Here is a 20,136-nt window from a genome sequence, read left to right as displayed (position 1 = left end):
AAAGCTCAATCGTTGAGCATGTGCTCAGTTTGTCTGAGTACGACAATCACTTGAATCAAGTGGGAGATAATCTTCCAGATGAGATAGTGATGGTTCTCCAAAAGTCACTGCCACCAAGCTTTGAGAGCTTCGTGATGAACTATAACATATCAAGGATAGATACAATGATCCTTGAGCGATTCGCGACGTTTGACACTGCGAAAGTAGAAATCAAGAAGGAGCATCAATAGTTGATGGTTTGGAAAACCACTAAGTTTCAAGAAAGGCGAGGGCTAGAAGGGATACTTCGTGAAACGGCAAAACAGTTCCTGCGCTAATGAAGAGACCCAAGGTTAAACCCAAACCCGAGACTAAGTGCTTCTGTAATAAGGGGAACAGTCACTGAGGCGGAGCAACTCTAGATACTTGGTAGATAAGAAGGCTGGCAAAAGTCGAGAGAAGTATATTTGATATACATAATGTTGATGTGTACTTTACTAGTACTCCTAGTAGCACAAGGGTATTGGATACCGGTTCGGTTGCTAAGTGATTAGTAACGCGAAATGAAAGCTACGACATAAACGGAGACTAGCTAAAGGCGAGGTGACGATACGTGTTGGAAGTGTTTCCAAGGTTGATATGATCAAACGTCGCACGCTCCCTCTACCATCGGGATTGGTGTTGAACCTAAATAATTGTTATTTGGTGCTTGCGTTAGGCATGAACATGATTGGATCGTGTTTATTGCAATACGATTATTCATTCAAAGAGAATAATGGTTACTCTATTTGCTTGAATAATCACCTTCAATGGTTTATTGAATCTCGATTGTAGTGTTACACATTGGTGCCAAAAGATACGAGTTAATGATGATAGTACCACTTACTTGTGGCACTGCCGCTTGAGTCATGTTAGTATAAATTGCATGAAGAGGGTCCATGCTGATGGATCTTTACTCACCTGATTGCGAATCACTAGTGACATGCAAATCATACCACATGAGCAAGGCCTTGTTTTCATTGAGATGAAACAAGATAGTAACTTGTTGGAAGTGATACATTTTGATGTATGCAGTCCAATGAGTGCTGAGGCACGCAGTGGATATCATTATGTTCTTACTTCACTGACGACTTGAGTAGATACAGGAGTATTTACTTAATGAATCACAAGTCTGAAATACTGAAAAGTTCAATTCCGTTTCAGAGTGAAGTTCGTCGTAACAAAAGGATGAACTGTCTACGATATGATCATAGAAATGAATATCTGAGTTACAAGTTTTTGGTACACAGTTAAGACAATATGGAAGTTGTTTCACAGTTCATGCCACCTGGAACATCATAGTGTGATGATGTGTCTGAACGTCATAGCCACGCACTATTTAGTATGGTGCATGCTGTGATGTCTCTTATCGAATTACCACTATCGTTTATGGGTTATGCATTAGAGACAACCGCATTCACTTTAAATAGGGCACCGCGTATTTCCGTTGAGATGACACAGTATAGACTGAGGTTTAGAGAAATCTAAACTGTCGTTTCTTGAAAGTTTGGGGCTTCGACACTTATGTGAAAAAGTTTCAGTCTGATAAGCTCGAACCCAAAGCGGATAAATGCATCTTCATAGGATATCCAAAACAGTTGGGTACATCTCCTATCTCAGATCCGAAAGCAAAGTGTTTGTTTCTAGAAACGGATCCTTTCTCGAGGAAAGGTTTCTCTCGAAAGAATTGAGTTGAAGGGTAGTAGAACTTGATGAGGTTATTGAACCATCACTTCAACCAGTGTGTAGCAGGGCATAGGAAGTTGTTCCTGTGGCGCCTACACCAATTGAAGTGGAAGCTGATGATGGTGATCATTGAGCTTCGAATCAAGTTACTACAAACCTCGTAGGTCGACAAGGTCGCGTACTGCTGCAGAGTAGTACGGTAACCCTGTCTTGGAGGTCATGTTGTTGAGCAATAGTGAACCTACGAGTTATGGAGAAAGCGATGGTGGGCCCAGATTCCGACAAATGGCTGGAAGCCATGAAATCCGAGAGAGGATCCATGTATGAAAACAAAGTATAGACTTTGAAAGAACTACTTGATGGTCATAAGACTATTGAGTAAAGATGGATCTTTAAAAGAAGACAGACAATGATGGTGATAAGTCACTATTAAGAAAAGCTCGACTTGTCGCAAAGATGTTTTCGACAAGATCAAACAGTTGACTATGATGAGACTTTCTCACTCGTAGCGATGCTAAAGGTCTGTTGGAATTATGTTAGTTGTTGATGCATTATTTATGAAATATTGCACGTAGGATGTCAAAACATTGTTTTCTCGACGGTTTCCTTGAGCAAACATTGTATGTGATACAACGAGAAGGTTTTGTCGATCCTAAAGATACTAGCAAGTATGCAAGCTCCAGTGATCCTTCAATGGACTGGTGCAAGCATCTCGGAGTTGGAATATACACTTTGATGAGATGATCAAAGATTTTGGGTGTGTACAAGGTTTATGAGAAACTTGTATTTCCAAAGAAGTGAGTGGGAGCACTATAGAATTTCTGATAGGTATATGTGGTTGACATATTGTGGATCAGAAGTAATGTAGAATTTCTGTAAAGCATACAAGGTTGTTTGAAAGAAGTTTTCAAAGGAGTACCTGGATTACGCTACTTGAACGTTGAGCATCAAAGATCTATGGAGATAGATCGAAAACGCTTAATAGAAGTTTCATCAAGATGCATACCTTGACAAGTTTTTGAAAGAGTTCAAAATAGATCAGCAAAGAAGGAGTTCTTGGTTGCGTTGTGAGGTGTGAATTTGAGTAAGACTCAAAACCCGACCACGGCAGAATAAAGAGAATAGACGAAGGTCGTCTTCTATGCCTTAGCCGTAGAATCTAAAGTATGCCATGCTGTGTACCGCACCTGATGTGTGCCTTGACTCAAAGTCTGTTGAGGGTACAGAGAGTGATCCATGATTGAATCACTAGCAGCAGTCAAAATTTATCCTTAGTAACTAATGGACTAAGGAATTTTTCTCGATTATGGAGGTGGTTAAAGAGTTCGTCGTAAAGGGTTACGTTGATGCAAGCTTTGACACTAATCCGAATAACTATGAGTAGTGAAACGGATTCGTATAGTAAAGTAGATGTTTGGAGCATTTCCGAATAGCACGTAGTAGCAGCATCTATAAGATGACATAAAAATTTGTAAAGAACACACGGATCTGAAAGTTTCAGAACCGTTGACTGAAAACTCTCTCACGAGCAAGACGTGATCAGACCCCAGAACTATATGGGTGTTGGATTCGTTGGAATCACATGGTGATGTGAACTAGATTATTGACTCTAGTGCAAGTGGGAGACTGTTGGAAATATGCCCTAGAGGCAATAATAAATTAGTTATTATTATATTTCTTAGTTCATGATAATCGTTTATTATCCATGCTATAATTGTATTGATTGGAAACACAATACTTGTGTGGATACATAGACAAAACACTGTCCCTAGTAAGCCTCTAGTTGACTAGCTCGTTGATCAAAGATGGTCAAGGTTTCCTGACCATAGGCAAGTGTTGTCACTTGATAACGGGATCACATCATTAGGAGAATCATGTGATGGACTAGACCCAAACTAATAGACGTAGCATGTTGATCGTGTCATTTTGTTGCTACTGTTTTCTGCGTGTCAAGTATTTGTTCCTATGACCATGAGATCATATAACTCACGGACACCTGAGGAATGCTTTGTGTGTATCAAACGTCGCAACTTAACTGGGTGACTATAAAGATGCTCTACAGGTATCTCCGAAGGTGTTCGTTGAGTTAGTATGGATCAAGACTGGGATTTGTCACTCCGTGTGACGGAGAGGTATCTCGGGGCCCACTCGGTAATACAACATCACACATAAGCCTTGCAAGCAATGTAACTTAGTGTAAGTTGCGGGATCTTGTATTACGGAACGAGTAAAGAGACTTGCCGGTAAACGAGGTTGAAATAGGTATACGGATACTGACGATCGAATCTCGGGCAAGTAACATACCGAAGGACAAAGGGAATGACATACGGGATTATACGAATCCTTGGCACTGAGGTTCAAACGATAAGATCTTCGTAGAATATGTAGGATCCAATATGGGCATCCAGGTCCCGCTGTTGGATATTGACCGAGGAGTCTCTCGGGTCATGTCTACATAGTTCTCGAACCCGCAGGGTCTGCACACTTAAGGTTCGACGTTGTTTTATGCGTATTTGAGTTATATGGTTGGTTACCGAATGTTGTTCGGAGTCCCGGATGAGATCACGGACGTCACGAGGGTTTCCGGAATAGTCCGGAAACGAAGATTGATATATAGGATGACCTCATTTGATTACCGGAAGGTTTTCGGAGTTACCGGGAATGTACCGGGAATGACGAATGGGTTCCGGGAGTTCACCGGAGGGGGGCAACCCACTCCGGGGAAGCCCATAGGCATTTGGGGGGGGTCACACCAGCCCTTAGTGGGCTGGTGGGACAGCCCACCAATCCCCTATGCGCCAAGAGAGAAAAAATCAAAGGAAAGAAAAAAAAAGGAAGAAGTGGGAAGGGGGAAGGACTCCCTCCCACCAAACCAAGTAGGACTCGGTTTAGGGGGGAGAGTCCTCCCCCCTGGCTCGGCCGACCCCTTGGGGATCCCTTGGACCCCAAGGCAAGGTCCCCCTCCCTCCTCCTATATATATGGGGCTTTTAGGGCAGATTTGAGACGACTTTCTCACGGCTGCCCGACCACATACCTCCATAGTTTTTCCTCTAGATCGTGTTTCTGCGGAGCTCGGGCGGAGCCCTGCTGAGACAAGATCATCACCAACCTCCGGAGCGCCGTCACGCTGCCGGAGAACTCTTCTACCTCTCCGTCTCTCTTGCTGGATCAAGAAGGCCGAGATCATCGTCGAGATGTACGTGTGCTGAACGCGGAGGTGCCGTCCGTTCGGTACTAGATCGTGGGACTGATCGCGGGATTGTTCGCGGGGCGGATCGAGGGACGTGAGGACGTTCCACTACATCAACCGCGTTCTCTAACGCTTCTGCTGTGCGATCTACAAGGGTACGTAGATCACTCATCCCCTCTCGTAGATGGACATCACCATGATAGGTCTTCGTGCGCGTAGGAAAATTTTTGTTTCCCATGCGACGTTCCCCAACACGAATTATATGACGAACTCATCTACAATATTGAATTTAAACTAGTCTAAAAACTACAAAAAACAAGCACCAAATTCATGTAAAAAAGGTGAAGTTGAAGTAATACATACCTTGCAAGCGTTTTATCTAACACCTTGTGGCCGCTGAGCAGCAGTGGGTGGCCGGACGTTGTTCATCGAAGGAACAACGCGCGCGAGGGGCGGCGACGAGTAGAGGTAGACGACAGAAGCAACGACGCTTAAAAGAGTGTCTTTTTTCAGCGCGTCGCTTATATAGCACGGCATTTGGAGATGCTCTTAGCTCGCAATCCTTTAGCACTAGTACTAGGAAGCTTCCGGATGGATCTTTTTGTTGTTTTTTCCTTTGTGTTTTTTTCTTGCAGGTTTCTGTTTACCTTTATATTTTATTTTTTTACATTTACATTTTTTTAATTCATGTTTTTTTCAAATTCTTGAACAAATTCGAAAATATATTTAAATTCCATAGAATTTTTTGAATAATTTTTATTTTTTAAAATTCGTGAACTTTTTAAAATTTTCAATCATTTTTCAAATATATTTTTTCGCGAATACACAAAGCTTGCATATCATTCCATTGATAGAAGAAGTAAGAGTGAATACAGAGATGGTACGACGCATGACACAAACGCATGCGACGTGAAGATGGCTACCGGAACATAGAGACACAGGATGCTCAACCCAAACAGAAGAGAAACACGACTAATCTCGCCACCCTCGGATGCAACCCAACCAAATCAACAAGACGAACAACATCATCGAAACTACCCCCGAGGACACCACGAGCATATAAGACGACGCCTTCAAGAAGGGGAACGACATCGGGGCGCCATCGTCGTCCGATCCGCGGGATCCAGGGTTTCCCCTGATGCTCGAAGAGGGGCACAGAAAGCGGCCATGGCAGCGCCTCCAAGAAGGAAACGACACCCGCAGGTGTCGCCACTGCCATCATCGAAAGGTCGAGCAAGGATTTCGCCCTGGGCGAGCCTGAGCAATCCCAAGCTGTCAGAGCAGTGGTCGAGGAGGAGGAAGTCGGGTCGGAGGCCGGAACCGCCATCGCAGGAAGGGGAGCAAACGCCTGCCCTCGAAGGAGGCATCAGGCGCTGCCGGAAGAATGAGCTAGCGAAAATGCTGAAAGGCGGACGAAACATGACGATGGATGGGGTTGGGTAGCCGGGTAAAAGGAGAGAAGGTTGAGACGGTGACCGAGGACCCAAACGAGCCAAGATCCGAAGAGTAGCGCAGATCCGGGACGTCGGGACCGGAGCTGCAAGGACGCCGGCGAGCCAAAGGAGCTGGAGGGGGGGTGCAGCTCCAAAGGCACACCAGAGTCGAAGCCGCACCGGCGTGGATGTCGGCCAGCCACGGATGCTTGTAGGGGGGGTGCTTGCGGAGACACCGAGAAGCCGGAAGAGCCGGAAGTAGGCATAGCTCGATCATGGGGAGCCTCGGATTTGGGGCCGCTCCGGCGGACCATGGATACCGGAGGAGGGCGCAGGTCCATGGCTGCCGGAACTGGAGCAGCACCTGCAGGGTATGGAGGCGATGAAGGGAGCTCACGGGCATGCCACACACCCGGCGAGCACACTACAGGAGGCAGCAGCCGCCGGGCAACCATCGAGATGAACTGCCGCCCGAAGCCATGGTCGCTGCCCACGGAGAGAAGAGCGCCACCGCGATGCCCCTAGGACCAACCAGCCCGGCCAAGAAGCCCCGACCCCGCCCTCCCGGGATCCGGCGCCGACAACAGCAGGGGTGCTCGTGAATCGCCATGGATCTAGCGCAGAAGGGGGAGTGGGGAGGATGCGCCAACGGAGTCCAGGAGCAGCGGGAGCCCGACTGGAAGGGGGCGGGCGAGGACCGGTGGCGGAGGGGGGGACCCACCGGAGGCACGCCGGCACCGGAGCGCAGCGGAGGTTGACGGGGAAGGGGGAGGCGGCACAGAGCCGAACCAGCCGCGGCACGTCATCGCCACCTTCCTGGGAGCCGGCACGGCTTCGCCGACTTGTCCTTGGATGGCGGCGAGTGGGTGGGGCGGGGTTGGGAGGGGGCCTTGGCGGCGCGGCTAGGGTTCCCCCGCCGCCGCCAGGAAGGCGACGCGGGGTTCTGTTCGATTCCGTTCGAATATCCACTCCAATTGATCGTTTTTCAAATATGTTAATGCTAAATAAAATTTGTGAACGTTTTTCAAACGTGTAAACATTTCTAAATCCATTAACATTGTTTTCAATTAGAAGAAAAAGTATTTTCTCAAAGATATTTTTAAACCCATGGATATATTTTGAAATTCGTGATTGTTTTAAATCCATAAGTAAACAATAGCGGTTTCTCTATACTACTAATAAACAATCCAACAAGAATTACACTACAGCCACCCCATGAAACGCCCCACAGAAAAGAACAATCAATCAGCACCCCACGATTAATCCCACAGATGTTAATCTAACAGCCCATGTTAATCCATCGTCTGTTGTGTGTACTTAGCAATTACAATGGGCTGAAAATACTCCACCAACGAAACTTCCAATCAGGCAACAAAAAAATAGAGGAGAAATTGCACAGCAACGTGCCCTGTAATCACAGGATTGTCATCACGACTGGCTTGTCGTCGCCGTCGCCACCACCAGTCCGCAGGTAATCCCACAAAATCAGCCTCCTCCTCCCCCTCCCCGTCCGCCTCCTCCTCCTCCCCCTCCCCTGGCCTGCAGCGTCCCCGCCGCCGCCGGCCCCTGCGCCCGCCCCGCGCATCCATCCCCGCCGCCGCCGGCCCCTGCGGCTTAGACCTAGCCACGCCTCTCTTTAAAACCCGTCTTTTAATTTCCACCGGTGTTAAAATTTAGGCATACAGTTGTGGATGCAGTTTTGATCCTGTGAAAAGACAGAGTGAGTGTTTCCTGCTGCACAGTTTTTTGGACAGTAGATTACCCAACAGCTGGTCATATTTTCTGTTCCAATTTTATCAGGACCTGGTGGAGATCGAGTGCCAGAGGTGGAAGGGCAAGGGCGTGAACATCAAGTACGAGGTGAGGGGCAACCGCAAGGGGTACAAGGCCGGCGCGCTCAAGGAAGGCCGTCCCATCATCATGATTTAAATACAAATACAAAGGTAGGAAAATGATAATCGTGCTTGATGTTCCTGTAGATGAAGAATCTACTAACTCCACTATTCTTGTGATTTTGGCAGCAATACTGGCTTTCATCTTCTCGTTTGTTTGAAAAAAAGTGCAATGTTAAAGTAGTTGCTTGTGAAGGATCTTATGAAAGCATAGCATGAAAGCAATACATAGGCTCTTGAAATTGTCACGAGTGGAATTCTAGGAACCCATCAGTTCCTGCTTATTTCTACTCCATTTTACTCCAAGTATCAACCTACTGTATTCACTAATGGTTGTTCCCCTTGTGATTGTGCAGTGGGTGGTTGCTCAAATCAACAGAACTCGTGAATTCTCTTTTTGCACTACTAGATGCAGAGTTCGCTCATCGTTTGACTGCTTCTGCACCATGGATTTGTCCCAAGAGAAAAGAGACCTGATCCACCAGTTCCTGGGATAGAGGTTTGGAGTAGCAATTTTACATATACATTTGGTCTTGCTGCTGGTTTTGATAGGAATGCTGAGGCAGTTGAGGGTTTATTGGGCCCTGGATTTGGCTTTGTGGACGTTGGCTTTGTAACACCTCAACCTCAAAAGAGAAATCCTAAGCCTCGGATATTCAGATTAACAGAGCATGGGTACGCATCCATATTCAGTTAACAGACTGCTTTTACTCCTGAATTTCAGTGTTTGTTTGTTTTCAAATTATACTCCTAATTCTATTGTACTCTTGCTGTTGAGCTGTTTAACTAAAATTCCGCAGTAATTTGAAGCCTGTACCTGACAGGAGGGCACTCCTATCCTCTCCTCTCTTCTCCTTTCCAGTGTGGCGAGGATCGGGTGGGGTGGCGCGAGGACTAGGCTGGACGACGGCGACCAAACTAGGAGCGGTAACCACAAAACTGGAAGCAACATCGACTAAACTGGATGAGGACGAGCGCCTGGACGTCGGGGAGGGGCCTGACGGAGGGGCCTGCTGGTGGATGGACGATGGGGAGTCGGGGAGGAGCCTGGCAGAGGGGCCTTCAGAGGAGGAGGAGGTAAGCGTTGGCCAGTTAGGAGGAGGAGGAGGTGAACACTGGTCAAATACTCAGGTCGGGGGAGGAGGAGGAGAGCCTGGGTCAAGTGGAAGGAGGAACCTGCCGGAGGGGCCTGGCGGATGGAAGCCTAGCAGAGGAGCACGACGGAGGGGCCTGGCGTATGGAAGCCTGGCGGATGGAAGACGACTATCTTTTTAAATTAGGGGCAATATGTCCTTTCATTCATTTTCATCTGGTCGGAGAAAACACCCAACGACAACTATTTCGGAACACAAGGAGTACATCGAGCAAGTACTCTCTAAACACATCGGCGTAGTAGACGCACATTATTTTTTAGTTACAATTATGTTCATCTTAATCCAGCGCATCAAGGATGTCGACGACCTCTGGGCTTCAACAATGCCGACGACCTTTGTGGCTTCACACCTGAAGCAGCCAACATCGCGCCTCAGTTGGCTAGGGAAATAACCTCTTCACTCGCAGGCATCAGGTGTGTGTTTGCCTTTTCTGTTTGGCTCAGGCCGTCAGTACTCACTACTGAGTACATTAATGCACTTAACTAAGATATAAGTTCCAAAAGGGTCTTGACCACTTTAATTCGGTCACGTGGATTTAAGGAGGGTGAGATCTGATGTGACATTGTATGCGTATATGTTTGAAATCAAGAACTGATACTATACCAATTTGCATAGAACTATCTACATCTATCATACCTTCACTGTTAGATGCCAACTCTTGTTTCTAGAGCAATGTGTGATCAAAATCATAATTAGTGGTCGGTAATGTATTCACAACGGTGAGTTGGTGACATGACATGGCGAATAAGACAACAAGTTGTGTACGATATACATGATCGGGCAATTGCAGTGGAAAATGAAGAAAAACATGCCAACGTCAATAGACACCCGCATCCATGACTATCTGATCACCTCCGCATGAATAGTTTTGCATACCATTGCAGTTATATTGGATCCTTATGGATTTTATTAACCTTAGTATCATATGTTCTTTTTATCCCTCGTGCTTGCAGGATGATTCTACGTTGTACCTGTGAGGTTTAGCTCAACTCGCTGTTATTGAGTAATAGAGTATATCCTCCGAGCTTGCTAAACTTTTCATATACATAAATATTGCATGCCTGATTATTTTTATTATTGCTTATTACTTAAGATTTTGTCTGCTAATTGGCTCAGCAAAAAGTATATTAGTGTTCCCTTGCTATATCATTTTTATAGCTTCTATTGCAGTCTGCACCCGAGCAAGAATGAAATTAATTCATGTTCTTAAGTACTTAATTAAAGCATTTATATAAAGGCAAACATTTTTATAGCTTCACCGCAATAGTGTACTGTTTAAATGAGGAGATTATTATTCCTCCAACTTGTGCTTAGCATGTGTGAGTCAGGATTCAGGAGGCCTTCCAACACATCAGACATACACACCACTGCGGCTTAATCTACTTATTCTTTCTCTAGGTTTCATTTTAGAGCATACACCTTTTACTTTTAATACATATCATTTGTGAGGTGCAGGTTTTTCTACACAACACTATAAGGACTTGAGGTGATTCGTGGGTTGTAGGGCATGTGGAGCTTCACAATTATGTTACATATTGAATGTATCACAAGATTGTTGTGGTTACTTTTCATTATTTGGTTACACGAAGTCATGATAGCAAAAGTTGTATGCATAGCTTGTGATACATGGTGATGCATCTTTGTGATGTTAATTGTGCGCCCCATTTATTGATACTTTGACAGTTTCCTATTTACTGGATTATACCGTAGGTGCATAGTATCAATGAACATATGATCAAGCTTAGAATATAACGAGAAAAAATGGTTATATACAAAAGTTAATTACACATGGTTTGTTGCTTTCGTAAAGGATGGAGTTACGAAAATAGATGAAATATACTCAATGTCTAACTTACTTTTACATTTTGGGTTATATGGATCCCGAGACGATGATCAAGCTGTTTTACTCTATGTGTGTGTGTTACTTGATGATGTGGAATGAAATTGACTATGATGATGTTGCATGTAATGTGTTTTGTTAAGTCTATATGGTTGATAAGTTCATTGTGTGTGCATGTTTGATACGAGACATGATGCTCATATGAGAAAAAAAATGCAAAGCTATATTCAGTTCAAATTAACATTTATGCTATATTATTGCACGTTCATTTTATTAAAATAATTGTTAAAGTAATTGTGCCCTAACTAAGATGACGAAGAATATTTCTTTCTATGATAATTATACGTGCGTTGTACGTGCATGCTAACTAGTCTAATAGAAAAAACAAAGATTGGGTGATGAGGAAAAAGAAAATCGAGCGCGCACGAACTGATACGTATTTGGGCTGGGCGGCGCCTCGAGAGGATTTATTCTCCTCCATCTCAATCTGCTGCAAACCCTAGTCGTCTTCCTCCGGCCGCTCTCATGGCGTCCAAGGTGCTTCCTCGGGAGTGCCTCCCCCGGCGCAGTCCCACCGGCAGATTGGAGCCGATTACGGCCTACTTTCGTGTCGACGAGGAGGGGAACTACCGCCCGAGGTACATCTCCCTCTCCCTTGGAGCCGAAACTTTTATTCTCCTCCATCTGAGAGAATTTATCTCCAATCTCAATCTGCTGCAAACCCTAGTCGTCTTCCTCCGGCCGCTCTCATGGCGTCCAAGGTGCTTCCTCGGGAGTGCCTCCCCCGGCGCAGTCCCACCGGCAGATTGGAGCCGATTACGGTCTACGTCCGTGTCGACGAGGAGGGGAACTACCGCCCGAGGTACATCTCGGCCAAAGTCGGGCGAGTGTTCCGAGATCTCCAGGATCTTAAAGAAGCAGCCCGTAGATTCTACACCAACATCTATTTCGGCCTTCGCCTCCTAAAGAGGCCTCTGGCTCCGCCGCCGTCTCTGACGTGTGTACCTCTCCCTCTCCCTCTCCCTCTCGAATCTTATCTTCTATTCCAGTTTATTGTTATTATTTTTGCGAGGATTCCTGCTTATTATTTCATTTCGCTGATCGATCAAAGGAAATCTTGATTGCTTTTCCTGCCAGCGACGACATATTCCAGTTCGAGTTCGTGGTGGATGGGCCTACACCTGTTGCACATGTGTCGTCCCTCAAGGCTAGTACAGCATTGGGGGAGAAATCGTCCGGCACTGAAGCCATTTCCTCTTCTTCTCACAAGGTTCCTGATGAGAAGCCTGCAGAGGTGTCTTCCCTCAAGCCTACAACATTGGAGGAGGAATCGTCTGGCAACGGAGCCATTTCCTCTTCTTCCTTTGGGCAACCGGATCAGGACACTGCTATGGCCTCACCACCATCAGGGAACTGCCTCGCCTCGCCTTCTGGGCCAGGCATTTGGGAACGAGAACGACGTGACTGGGGGTTCTTCTATTACATCAGGGTTGATCTTAAGGGATATTTCCACACATATCCGTATGCAGGCGGGCCGTTTCAGAGCTTAGAGCAAGTCGACAAGGCTATGGATTGCTATTTTCATCAACATCTGGATCCAAATCTGTAAATTTCCTCAACTCAATTCTAGATGAATGTTTATCACTTCGTACTACACACTCCTTGTTTTGTGTGCATATCTGCTATTCATTATATAAAAAATTAATAACAAATGACTTTTCAAGCTGGATTCCTCTGACAACCTGACAATTTGATTGTAGGAAATACAACTAGTGTACAATGACGATTTGTAGTATATTCCTGTTTCGATGGCCCCAAAAGTTAGTAGTATATCTTTGTAAATTTATTTCTGAAACAGTTGTTTAAATAGTGTATGTATAAATCATAGAAATAGCTGAAATTAATATAGTATCACACACATCTGTTTCCGTCAATTAATGGTGACAACCAGAAAGTTCAGCTCTATTAACTAGTCAAAACTGTTTGCAACCTTGAAATCAAAGAAGGTATATTTTTTTCTAAGAGTTACAGGAACTTATAGACATGTGAACAATCCTGTTTTTTTTTTCCTTTCTTGTTCTTGTTGGTTACCAGTGTGCGACCTTCTGTCCAAACTAGTGCATCGTAGTATAACTTATTATTCTCCACTTCTGCTAAAGTATAAGCTACTAACCATATACAATGCTCCGATCTAAATTAGGTTAATGAATAAAGGCGGGGTTCCTTCACGAGAGATTTCTATAGAAAAAACGATTTATTGGCCTGATGGCAGAAGGAAGAAGCATTCCAAGTCCTATATGATCCAGCAATACCATAATCGAATGCGCCGATTACTTCTAGCTTTGGTGGAGAAGCATAATGAGGATCACAGCCTTTCGGCGGTTTGCTCTCTCTCCCTCTCTCTTGTTGTTTTATCCATGCAATAGTTGTTGATCAGACCCATGCTTCTTACGATAGGATCTTGCATATGAACTCAAAGATGTTTTGCACTGCGCAACACTTTGGGAGGGGCTTACTTCATGCTACTATCATCTCAATTTCACGGTGACTAAAGGAGCTGATGATTCTAACGCTGGCATTGAAAACCTTTTCTTTGCGGAAGTCCAATGTGTGCTACAAGGAGAAGAAGAGGAAATGTTGGTCAGCTGCTTCCGCGCGGTTGAATCTACCGATAATGGTACAATCTACCCTTTTCTTAGATTTTGAGTATTGTTCAAATGTATTTTATGGTCGGCACCAACTTGAGCTCATCTGTTACATATAGCCATAAATGTGTTCCTGGCTTACACTACTTGATCTTTAGTTTCGTGAGTTGTTAGTTTGCCCCTTGTTTAGTTCCGTGAGCTTTACATTTGTGAACATTTTCAAACTGGTCCATGCATGGCCATGACTGCTGTGTACAAAGAAAATCTTTTACCTTTAGTACTCAAAAAATAGTCAGCAATTATGATGTAATATTGGTGCCTGGTTGGTTACCTTGCAGTTAACTCTTTTCTTGTGTTTTTGTTAATAAAGGATACTGCTATGGTTGTACCATGGATAGGGATGTCAATATGAAGCACCCCAACAGTGCCGGTGCATACCTAGCCGGTGAGCTGAAGGTGGGTTCACACATAGGATATTATTGTCATGAAGGCTGGAGCAACGACTCAGACGACGAAAATGTATGAACGATACAATGTTTACTTTTTTTTTGCTGAGCCTTGTACCATTCTTGTTGATTTGCTGTTAACTATACATGTGTTTCACCCCCTTTTGCAGATGGAAGCTAAAAAAGAAAAGGTAAGATATATTTGGACGGTAATGCCATTTCTTTGGCACTGTGACGTTAATTAGTACAACTAACACAATGCTGCTGGTTACTTGGTTGTAAGTCATTTCTCATGTATTTATTTCTGTAGGACGTTGCTGATAAAGCGTGTACGCCTCCGACTATGAGGACGTCTGTCGCCGACAACATGACTTTTGACGACGCCGACCAGTAAGAGGCCCGAGGGGCAGGCAAGCCAACATGGAAGGGGACAAGTGGTCGGGTCCAACAAGTTCAAGACCCAAGCAGCTTTGCTGGCTCTTTACTTCTATTGGCTTAGTCTATGGGTTGACTATCTTGTAAGCTTGGTTATATGTTGCACCTGCTTAATGTAAATAAACCACCGACGGCTCACACTCCTGAATGAGCGCATGAACCGTCGCGGGGTCGCCAATCCCATGACGTGGCTCTAGCACAATGTTCTCATTGGATGCCGTGTTGTTTATGATCGTACCTCCGTTTAACTATTGGCTGTTTGCCTGGTGTCCCATGTAAAAACATCGTCGTTCTCTAGGGTTGACTCTATCATGAAAATCTTTTCAGCAACAATGCCGGGCTGTATCAACACAGCCGGGTGTCGACCTCGGATGGTTGTTTTTATTCTGGACGGAAATCGTACTACGACCGGTAATATACACTTGTAGATTAAATCCGGATGTATAAGTTTACATCTATTCCAAGAAGAGCCTTACAGGCGCTTCAATGCATTAGGCACGAGCACACATTTTGTGAGCTAAGAACATCTCCAATAGAAGATGTAAATTTAAAGATATAAAACTAGGTCATCAAAAAGTGATACTTACATCTTTAAAAAAAAGCCAACTTCAATAAATGGTATTTATATCTTAAAAAAAAAGCCAACTTCAACAGATGACATAGAACGAGGATGTAAAAGAGCAACTCCAATAGAAGATGTAAATGAAGATGGAAAACTATATTCTTCAACTACTATTTCATTTCAAACCTATACTTCAAACATAGCAAATTCAATCAGCACTTCATTTCAAACATAATTCTAGTTAATAAAACCATAGCAAACTCAACTATTACTACTTCAACTTCTACTAGTTCAAGGTACTACATTCATCTACTACTAGTACTAGTTCGAAGTACACCAAAGATAAAACTACTCCTCATCATCGGAGCTTTCGAACTGCTCCTCTTCCTCGGAGGTCATGAACTGCTCCGGGTCATCACATACCTCCTCCTCCTCCGAGGACTCGACGGGGATCACCGTCGAGGGGCCGACCTCGTCCTTCTTCTTCTTCTCCATCTGCTCGACCTCGCGCTTTTAGAAAAACTCCTGGGCGGTAATGCCATTTCTTTGGCACTGCGACGTTAATTAGTACAACTAACACAATGCTGCTGGTTACTTGGTTGTAAGTCGTCTCTCATGTATTTATTTCTGTAGGACGTTGCTGATAAAGCGTGTACGTCTCCGACTATGAGGAAAGCGTGTACACCTCCGACTATGAGGGCGTCTGTCGCCGACAACATGACTTTTGACGACGCCGACCAGTAAGAGGCCAGAGGGGCAGGTAAGCCAACATGGAAGGGGATATTTGAAATCAAAATGATTGAATCGTCCTGATCGATGTTTATAGAGTGCTTATGTTGGAATTATGCCCTAGAGGCAATGATAAATAAGTTATTATTATAATTCCTGTATCAAGATAATCGTTTATTATCCATGCTATAATTGTATTGAATGAAGATTTAGATACATGTGTGGGTACATAGACAAAGCACTGTCCTTAGCAAGCCTCTAGTTGGCTAGCCAGTTGATCAAAGATAGTCAGGGTCTTCGGACTATGTACAAGGTGTTGTTGCTTGATAATTGGATCACATTATTGGGAGAATCATGTGATGGACTAGACCCAAACTAATAGACGCAGTATGTTGATCGTGTCATTTTGTTGCTACTGTTTTCTGCGTGTCAAGTATTTATTCCTATGACCATGAGATCATATGACTCACTGACACCGGAGGAATGCTTTGTGTGTATCAAACGTCACAACGTAACTCGGTGACTATAAAGATGCTCTACAGGTATCTCCGAAGGTGTTCGTTAAGTTAGTATGGATCAAGACTGGGATTTGTCACTCCGTGTGACGGAGAGGTATCTCGGGGCCCACTCGGTAATACAACAGCACACACAAGCCTTGCAAGCAATTTGACTTAGTGTAATTCACATGATGTTGTATTACGGAACGAGTAAAGAGACTTGCCGGTAAATGAGATTGAAATAGGTATGCGGATACTGATGATCGAATTTCGGGCAAGTAACATACCGAAGGACAAAGGGAATGACATACGGGATTATATGAATCTTTGGCACTGAGGTTCAAACGATAAGATTTTCGTAGAATATGTAGGATCCAATATGGGCATCCTGGTTCTGCTATTGGATATTGACCGAGGAGTCCCTCGGGTCATGTCTACATAGTTCTCGAACCCGCAGGGTGTGCACACTTAAGGTTCGGCGTTGTTTTATGCGTATTTGAGTTATATGGTTGGTTACTGAATGTTGTTCGGAGTCCCGGATGAGATCAGGACGTCACGAGGGTTTCCGAAATGGTTCGGAGACGAAGATTGATATATAGGATGACCTCATTTGATTACCGGATAGTTTTCGGAATTATCGGGAATGTACCGGGAGTGACGAATGGGTTCCGAATGTTCACCGGGGGGGGGGGGGGGCAGCCCACCCCGGGGAAGCCCATTGGCCTTAGGGGTGACGCACCAGCCCTTAATGGGCTGGTGGGCAAGTCCAAGAAGGCCCCTGCGCAGGATAAGAAAAAATCAAAGAGAAACAAAAAAAAGGGGAAGTGGGAAGGAAGAGAAGGACTCCACCTTCCAATCCTAGTTGGAGGAGGATTCCTCCTCCCCCCTTCGGCCGACCCCTTGGGGCTCCTTGAGCCTCAAGGCAAGGCCCCTCCCCTCCCTCCTATATATATTGGTATTAGGGCTGATTTGAGACAACTTTGCCATGGCAGCCCAACCACATACCTCCACGGTTTTTCCTCTAGATCGCGTTTCTGCGGAGCTCGGGCAGAGCCCTGCTGAGATTAGATCACCACCAGCCTCCGGAGCGTCGCCACGTTGCCGGAGAACTCATCTACCTCTCCGTCTCTCTTGCTGGATTAAGAAGGCCGAGATCATCTTCGAGCTGTACGTGTGCTGAACGTGGAGGTGCCGTCCGTTCGGCACTAGATCGGAGCGGATCGTGGGACGGTTCGCGGGGTGGATCGAGGGACGTGAGGACGTTTCACTACATCAACCGTGTTTATTAACGCTTCTGCTGTGCGATCTACAAGGGTATGTAGGTCTGAAATCCCCATCGTAGATGGACATCACCATGATAGGTCTTCGCGCGCGTACGAAATTTTTTGTTTCCCTTGCGAAGTTCCCCAACAGTGGCATCATGAGTTAGGTATGCGTAGATGTCATCTCGAGTAGAACACAAACGTTTTTGTTGGCGGTGATGTGCGATTTTCTTCCCTCCTTAGTCTTTTTTTGATTCCGCGGTATTGTTGGATCGGAGCGGCTCGGACCGACATTACTCGTACGCTTACGAGAGACTGGTTTCATCGCTACGAGCAACTCCGTTGCTCAAAGATGACTCGCGAGTGTCGGTTTCTCCAACTTTAGTTGAATCGGATTTGATCGAGGAGGTCCTTGGATGAGGTTAAATAGCAATTCATATATCTCCGTTGTGGTGTTTGCGTAAGTAAGATGCGATCCTACTATATACCCATGGTCACCACGTAAAACATTCAACAACAATTAGAGGACGTCTAATTTGTTTTTGCAGGGTATGCTTGTGATGTGATATGGCCGATGATGTGATGTGATATATTGGATGTATGAGATGATCATGTTGTAATAGTTAGTATCGACTTGCACGCCGATGGTACGGCAACCGCCAGGAGCCATAGGGTTGTCTTTAAACTAATGTTTGTTCTTACAGATGCGTTTACTATATTGCTAGGTTGTAACCTTAGTAGTAATAGCATGAGTAGCACGGCAACCCCGATGGCGGCACGTTGATGGAGATCATGGTGTGGCGCCGGTGACAAGAAGATCGTGCCGGTGCTTTGGTGATGGAGATCAAGAAGCACGTGATGATGGCCATATCATGTCACTTATGAATTGCATGTGATGTTAATCCTTTATGCACCTTATTTTGCTTAGAATGGTGGTAGCATTATGAGGTGATCTCTCACTAAATTTTCAAGACGAAATTGTGTTCTCCCCGACTGTGCACCGTTGCTACAGTTCGTCGTTTCGAGACACCACGTGATGATCGGGTGTGATAGACTCAACGTTCACATACAACGGGTGCAAAAGAGTTGCACACGCGAAACACTCGGGTTAAGCTTGACTAGCCTAGCATGTGCAGACATGGCCTCGGAACACATGAGACCGAAAGGTCGATCATGAATCATATAGTTGATATGATTAGCATAGGGATGCTTACCACTGAAACTATCCTCAACTCACGTGATGATCGGACTTGAGCTAGTGGAATTGGATCATGAACCACTCAAATGACTAGAGAGATGTATTTTTTGAGTGGAAGTTTAGCAAGCAATTTGATTAAGTTAAACTCTAATTATCTTGAACATAGTCTAAGTCCACTTTGAATATATTTGTGTTGTAGATCATGGCTCACGCGACAGTCACCCTGAATTTTAATACGTTCCTAGAGAAAGCTAAGTTGAAAGATGACGGAAGCAACTTTGTAGACTGGGCTCGTAATCTTAAGTTGCTCCTGCAAGCTGGGAAGAAGGATTATGTCCTTAATGCTGCGCTAGGAGATGAACCACCCGCTACGGCTGACCAAGATGTTAAGAACGCTTGGTTAACACGTAAGGAGGACTACTCCGTAGTTCAATGTGCAGTCTTGTATGGCTTAGAGCCGGGACTTCAACGTCGCTTTGAGCGTCATGGAGCATTTGAGATGTTCCAGGAGTTGAAGTTTATCTTTCAGAAGAACGCCCGGATCGAGAGGTATGAGAACTACGATAAATTCTATGCTTGCAAGATGGAGGAGAATTCGTCTGTCAGTGAACATGTGCTCAAAATGTCTGGGTACTCAAACCGTCTAGCCGAGCTGGGGATTGAACTCCCGCAAGAGGCTATCACTGACAGAATTCTTCAATCACTGCCGCCAAGCTATAAGGGCTTTGTGTTGAACTACAACATGCAAGGGATGAACAAGTCACCGGGTGAGTTGTTCGCGATGCTGTAAGTCGCAGAGTCAGAACTCCGTAAAGAGCATCAAGTGTTGACGGTGAATAAGACCACTAGTTTCAAGAGAAACGGCAAAGGAAAGAAGGGTAGTTCGAAGAAGAGCGGCAAGTCTGTTGCCAATCTGACCAAGAAGCCCAAAGTTGGACCTAAGCCTGAAACAAAGTGCTATTATTGCAAGGGTATGGGTCACTGGAAGCGCAACTGCCCCAAGTATCTGGCTAATAAGAAGGCGGCCAAAGAAAAATCAGGTATATTTGATATACATGTTATTGATGTGTACTTAACTAGCTCGTGTAGTAGTGCCTGGGTATTCGATACCGGTTCTGTTGCTCATATTTGCAACTCGAAACAGGAAC

General features: G+C 45.0%; 1 protein-coding gene across 2 annotated transcripts; it reads left to right on the top strand.

Annotated features, from left to right (window-relative positions):
• The first annotated feature begins 11,644 nt into the window (after positions 1-11,644).
• Positions 11,645-15,012, top strand: LOC123398056. Of its 2 annotated transcripts, XM_045092566.1 has the most exons (8): positions 11,647-11,852; positions 11,942-12,211; positions 12,352-12,819; positions 13,415-13,595; positions 13,672-13,891; positions 14,230-14,378; positions 14,476-14,496; positions 14,616-14,969. In XM_045092566.1, the coding sequence occupies exons 1-8, from the start codon at positions 11,740-11,742 to the stop codon at positions 14,697-14,699; spliced, it is 1,506 nt and encodes a 501-aa protein (XP_044948501.1). In that variant the 5' UTR covers positions 11,647-11,739; the 3' UTR covers positions 14,700-14,969. The 2 variants fall into 2 exon arrangements, with proteins under 2 accessions (XP_044948502.1, XP_044948501.1); XM_045092567.1 differs by lacking the exon at positions 14,476-14,496 and having other exon boundaries at positions 11,645-11,852; positions 14,616-15,012.
• The last annotated feature ends 5,124 nt before the right edge of the window (positions 15,013-20,136 follow it).

The sequence above is a fragment of the Hordeum vulgare genome, chromosome 5H (genome assembly GCF_904849725.1).
Source record: "Hordeum vulgare subsp. vulgare chromosome 5H, MorexV3_pseudomolecules_assembly, whole genome shotgun sequence".
NCBI lineage: Eukaryota > Viridiplantae > Streptophyta > Magnoliopsida > Poales > Poaceae > Hordeum > Hordeum vulgare.
The sequence above is the reverse complement of the archived record's forward strand: the minus strand, read 5'-3'. Positions and strand labels throughout refer to the sequence as shown.

Excerpts from the sequence above, each read along its gene's own strand:
- LOC123398056 (XM_045092566.1), top strand. The coding sequence starts at position 11,740 with ATGGCGTCCAAGGTGCTTCCTCGGGAGTGCCTCCCCCGGCGCAGTCCC. Across the intron at positions 12,820-13,414 it reads CAACATCTGGATCCAAATCT|GTTAATGAATAAAGGCGGGG; the intron begins GTAAATTTCCTC and ends GATCTAAATTAG. Across the intron at positions 14,379-14,475 it reads ACGACTCAGACGACGAAAAT|ATGGAAGCTAAAAAAGAAAA; the intron begins GTATGAACGATA and ends CCCCTTTTGCAG.